Source organism: Xyrauchen texanus, chromosome 36 (genome assembly GCF_025860055.1).
Source record: "Xyrauchen texanus isolate HMW12.3.18 chromosome 36, RBS_HiC_50CHRs, whole genome shotgun sequence".
In the NCBI taxonomy this organism is placed as follows: Eukaryota; Metazoa; Chordata; class Actinopteri; order Cypriniformes; family Catostomidae; genus Xyrauchen; species Xyrauchen texanus.
The window spans coordinates 3,352,028-3,358,270 of NC_068311.1; the positions used below are offsets into that span (position 1 = coordinate 3,352,028).

Below are 6,243 nucleotides of genomic sequence, written 5' to 3' on the forward strand. Positions count from 1 at the left end.
ATGACTCTTGTGATGGTAATCTGGCTGGATCTGTGAATTTGAACCCTTAACATGAATGTCTGTGTGACACATTCAAGAACGGCCTATTCACTCTTACATGATATAATAGCACACATATATAATATGGAGACTGCACACTGAGCATATATGTCATGTAGCCCAGTTATATGGTCATGTGGCTTATTTTATGCCTTCTGACTTCAGTTGATTCAGTCATATTGTATCTAGTATAAAACTGTAGCCATACTGGATATATATATATATGTATGCTAGATATAGCAAATATTTCTGCATATCCAAAAATATGCATATGATACCCTCAGAGAAAGCAGGAGCACATCTGCATTACGTGTGCAGTTGAATGAGTGTTGAAGGGAAAAGTAAGGTTCGGTACCGTGGGTGAGGTGAGCCGTCTCAAACTCTCCCCGAGCGAGTCTAGATTGACGCGTTTGCGTCGGGCGGCCCGCCTGCTGACGGCCGCGTCATCGAACGGACACGAGAGCGTCTCCACGGGACTCCGGCCGTTCCAGAAGTCGCGTGAGAACGGACACTCTCCGTCCTCGCCGGGGCTCTCCAGGTAATCAGAGCCAATGGAGCTGAAGGATTCGGAGGAGATCTTCCGTGAGGACATGCTGCGGATGATGCGGGCGGACTCATCAGATGCCCAGGTGACACAGAAGCATCGCGGAACGGTGCGCTCTCAAGCCCCGGGAATCAGCTCAGGACCTCCCGATCGCCAAGCGCGCAGAAATACCCAGGTGTTCTCTGCGTGGGTGTGGGGTGGGATGGAGTGGGACGTTGGGATTATCGAATCCCGTTCTCCTTGCTGATCCGGCAGCTTCGCAGACCGATGAAGACCCCCGGAGACATCATCATCATCCCCGCGGGGCTACTGTCTGTCCGTCTGTTCCTGCGGGGCTCTGCGGGTTTGACGAGGGGACAGTCAAGGAGACGCGCTTAAAGACCAGAGATATTCCAACATCCAGAGCGCACAGAACAAGAATATAGCCAATCAGTTAACATGCAGCAAAAATCCTCTACACCCCTCCCTTGAGAGAGAGAGAGAGAGAGAGAGAGAGAGAGAGAGAGAGAGAGAGAGAGAGAGACATCTGTGAACCTATAAAGCATGCAAAGCAATATTGGTCATATTTAACTGACAGTAATTGTATTACAAGATAATTACATAGTAATTACTATGTAATAACATGTACATAACAGTTTGTAACGATTTTATGGGGATGCTTGTAAATGGATTGTTGACAAATAATGTCCATATTGTTTTTAAACATTTCTGGAAAAACATTTATAGCATTTTCTACATAAAATAGATTTAATTACTGTAAAAATGTCAAGTAAAATGGCATTAAAATACTTGCATCTTGAATACGAGAGTGTAAAGACATTTAAGTTCATTTCAAAAAGGTTTTCAAATATATTTTTAAAGGATATATATATATATATATTACAATCATCATGATAAAAGTCAGGAGTATCAGTTTTCGTAGGGTTACTTAATTTGACCTTAAAACAAAATATATGCCTTTTCATTAAAATGTCAAATTATTAATTTGTTTTTAATTAACTGTCCACAGTCACGAGTCACATCTGACTTTGATTTGGTGAAGACATTTTTTTTTTCTTCAAATATAATTTTTAAAATCAAAATTGTGCACTGCTTATTTTTTCAAGAAACACAACAAAATTGTTATAAACTAATAATAATTAAAAAAAAAAATGTTTTTGCCTTTCAATGAGGGTTACACCAATTTGACATTTCTTCCTTTAACCAGCTAAATATATAAATGACTTTGAACATGTTCATCATAGCAGAGTAAAATTCAAGTAATTGTGTTATTAGATTTAATAACTTAATAGATACAGACCAAAAACAACTTCCACATCATATACATCACAAATACATCACATTTATTACACTTAAGTAATTCATTATTGCACTAGATTTCTAATATAACACACACCAATGTAATATTTTGTTATCATTTGTAAATACCATTCATGGCTCTTTTTTTGTTATTTTGTAAGTTGTAATATTGTATGTAAAACAGTATAATAAAGCAGTTTTGAGGTTATAAATCTAGGAGAGTAGACACTGCCCTTCACATTACAACAGGGAAACATTTAACAGAACACATTGAATGGCCCAGAGTGTAATGACACGATGTGTTTGTGGTCTCCGGTCACTGTATGGGGGTCAGTTACTGTAATACTGCAGGCTCTTACCATGAACACAGCCAAACAACTGTCACAGCAAAGGCCAAAAATCCTCCCTCGTTTAACTCTGTTCAATGCAATAGAATAACACATCATAGTATAAATATAAACAGCAATGCACAACAACCTATATGACTAAACCCTATACCAGATATTGTTTTGTGTATGTATCTCGCAGGAGAGACTGTCAGGTCATGTTAGCAGGGGTGAAGCTTGAAGACTGAGTCTCTCTCTCTCTCTGATGCCTTCTGGATATTTCTCTTCTCTCTCATTACCTCTTTTTGTCCTTCACTCTTCTCCCAGCATCCCTCATTCCGTTCCCCGTGTCTGACCCACTTTCCATTTTCTGCCCATTAGCACTCCTGTATTAGCACAGAAGAGTCGCATGTCTGTGTGTGAGCGTGGCAACACAGAGCCGTTGTGATTTAAGTGGATATGAACTAATTATCAAAACTAAACCCAACAATAATTAAAAATGTTAGCATTTATTGTGCATGCATTCAATGAACGGTGTTAAGCATTAAAGATGAAGTGTTAGATTTGCGCTGTCGCCGTAGGTTCATTAACAGTCCGCCCTCAAACTTCCCACAGCTTAAAAACGTAACTATTTGGTCCAAAACACGGGACGTACCAGCTAACACCGGACATGCAAATGGTTTGGATCTTAACATTTTCTACAATTTCACTTCAATGCAGCACCAACTATAAATAACCAAATTCACAGGTTGACTTTCAGAAGAGTGTAAACACTGGGGCAAATGACATTTTTGAGTGTTCTGATGTGCCAACCTTTTGCTCAGCAAAATGAGGAGTTTGGAGCCCGAACTACAGCTCTGGAAATACTGAAGAGACCATTGCAAAATTATCAATTTCTCTAAATTAACTATTTATATATACACGTGTTTGAAGGTAAAAGCACCCCCAGATCATCACCGATCCTCCACCTGGTCATCTAATGGTTAGAGGGAGACCTGGAGAGGACATCAAGCTACAGTGTCTCGCTCCAACTGTGAAATTTGGTGGAGGATCGGTGATGATCTGGGGGTGCTTCAGCAAGGCTGGAATCGGGCAGATTCGTCTTTTGGACGGACGCATGAATCAAGCCACGTACAAGGTTATCCTGGAAGAAAACTTGCTTCTTTCTGCTCTGACAATGTTCCCTGACTCTGAGGATTGGTGTTTCCAGCAGGACAACGCTCCAGGCTACACAGCCAAGTCAATCAAGGTGTGGATGGAGAACCACTGAATCAAGACCCTGTCATAGCCAGCCCAATCTCCAGACCTGAACCCCATTGAAAACCTCTGGAATGTGATCAAGAGGAACATGGATGACAACAAGCCATCAAACAAAGCTGAGCTGCTTGAAATTTTGCACCTGGAGTGGCATAAAGTCCCTCAACAGCGATGTGAATATGAACTTGCTTTCTTTGCATTATCTGCAAATAAATGCTCTAAATGACCATATTTATATTAGGAATTTGGGAGAAATTTCGTCAGTACTAAATCTAAAATTTTCATTTTACTCAAACACACACATATAGAGTGTAAATCCAGAGAAACTCATCATTTTGCAGTGGTCTCTTCGTTATTTCCAGAGCTGTATTTATATTTCATAATGATCCACACAAGTGCCATCTTTGATTTTTGACTTCAATGGGTTTAGTTGTTTTTGGACAAAACATTGAAAAATATCTCTCCAAGAAATTTCAGTTGACATCAATATGTTCACATTAAATGAATGGACTTCATACCAATGCAAAAGTTCACCCAAAAAATGAAACCTCAGTCACTCACCCTCTTGTTCCTTGAAACCTGAATAACTTTCTTCCATGGGACACAAATTGAAGATTAGGAAGAATGTTACGGACTAAAGCCTCAGTCACCATTCACTTCCATTGTATGTAAGACACAATGAAATGTAATAGTGGCTGAGGCTGCCAACCCCCAACATTCTGCCTAACTATACCTTAAAACCCTTAAATATCACCCATATTTAGAAATATTCCTTTACACAATTTGGGGCAGCTGTGGATCAGGTGGTAGAGCGGGTCGGCCACTAATCACAGGGTTGGTGGTTTGATTCCCGGCCCACATGACTCCATGTACCGAAGTGTCCTTGGGCAAGACACTGAACCCCAAGTTGCTCCCAATGGCAGGATAGCGCCTTGCATGACAGCTCTGTCATCATTGGTGTATGAATGTGCTTTGAATACCGTTAAGGTTAAAAAGTCACTATATTTACCATACCAAGTCACAGACCATTTACCATTATCCACATAAACAATCCATATAACTCTCCATACACAACTGTGCTTTCACGGTCATGTTTATAGTCGTGTTACCTGTGTGTAGTTTGAGGAATGCCTCTTCATGTTGAAGGTCTGTCTGTACAGTGTTGCCGTTCAGATCTGTGGTTCTAATCACCAGTGTGTGTGTGTGTGTGTGTGTCTATGTGTACTGTGTAGCCACATGACTGAACATCTATACACGCAAATTACAACAGCTCTGAGGTCACACCTCCACAATCTCCCCGTCGCCGGTGACCCCTGAGCACTCTGAAATAATGCTATTAAAACAAACACTCTTCTTCTGTTACAAGCCGGAGCGTGTCCTTTCGTCCATGCGGCTTAACACACCAGCTGCTCTCCTGCTGTAATTAAAAATGCAGATCAAGGGCGATGACTACACGGGAGACCTTTATATGACTGATATCGGCTCACGCTGGGTCAGACAGAAGGTGTTGTTAAACCTGAAAACTTCCTACAACATGGTGAATTGTTCTGTTATTCATGAACTTTGAAAAACAGGCTTTTAACAGATGCCATCACTTACAAAAAAAGTACCTTGGTAAGGTAATTCCTTATTCTATGGATTATTATCTAAACATCATGACATATGCACTGTAAACCCTACTGTAAAATTACGTTTGATTGTTCACAGGGAACATACAGTGCATCCGGAAAGTATTCACAGCGCTTCACTTTTTCCACATTTTGTTATGTTACAGCCTTATTCCAAAATGGATTCATTAATTATTTTTGTCAAAATTCAACAAACAATACCCCATAATGACAACGTGAAAGAAGTTTGTTTGAAATCTTTGCAAATGTATTAAAAAAATCACATGTACATAAGTATTCACAGCCTTTGCCATGACACTCAAAATTGAGCTCAGGTGCATCCTGTTCCACTGATCATCCTTGAGATGTTTCTACAACTTGGACATGATTTGGAAAGGAACACACCTGTCTATATAAGGCCCCACAGTTAACAGTGCATGTCAGAGCACAAACCAAGCCATGAAGTCCAAGGAATTGTCTGTAGACCTCCGAGACAGGATTGTATTGAGGCACAGATCTGGGGAAGGGTACAGAAACATTTCTGCATCATTGAAGGTCCCAATGAGTGACAGGGGTTTGGTAGTTCGGGGAACAGGCACATTCTCTATGTGATATCTAGCTGATACAATCTCTATGTGTTGTAGTTTGTGACCTGTGTGACGTCTCAAGGCAGCTCGCAGACGTTCTTATTAAATAGTTTGTCTGCTTCCTGACATGGGCCCCAGTTAGCCAAATAATATCACTATTAAGACTATGAGCGATATTACTAGAGGAGAGCGGCACCTTCTATAGATGGAGTCAGTCTCTCTTTAGCAGGTCAAGTCTACCCCAAAAACACTTCCAATTGTCTATAAACCCTATGCTATTCTCTGGAAACCACTCAGACATCCAGCCATACAGTGAAAATAATCTACTATAAACCTCGTCACCACGATGAGCAGGGAGGGGGCAAAAGCATATTACAGTGTCTGACATTGTTTTTGCAAGTTCATGCACCTCTTTTACATTATCGCTAGTGATCTCCGAATGGAGAAGCCAGACATAGTTAGTGCCGACATGAATAACAGTTTTAGAAAATCTACGTTTAGCATTAGCCAGCACTTGTAAATTTGATCTGATGTCAGATGCTCTTGCACACGAAATGCATTTAACAACGGTGGCTGGAGTCTCT

At 40.6% G+C, this 6,243-nt stretch overlaps 1 protein-coding gene across 1 annotated transcript in view; it reads right to left on the reverse strand.

Annotated features, from left to right (window-relative positions):
• The window catches only part of gucy1a2 (guanylate cyclase 1, soluble, alpha 2), a 44,322-nt gene extending 43,691 nt beyond the window's left edge, over positions 1-631 (reverse strand). The window contains exon 1 of the mRNA XM_052106704.1: positions 395-631. Coding sequence (XP_051962664.1) covers positions 395-631 — 237 coding nt within the window. The remainder of the gene's footprint in view (positions 1-394) is intronic.
• Between the last annotated feature and the right edge of the window lie 5,612 nt (positions 632-6,243).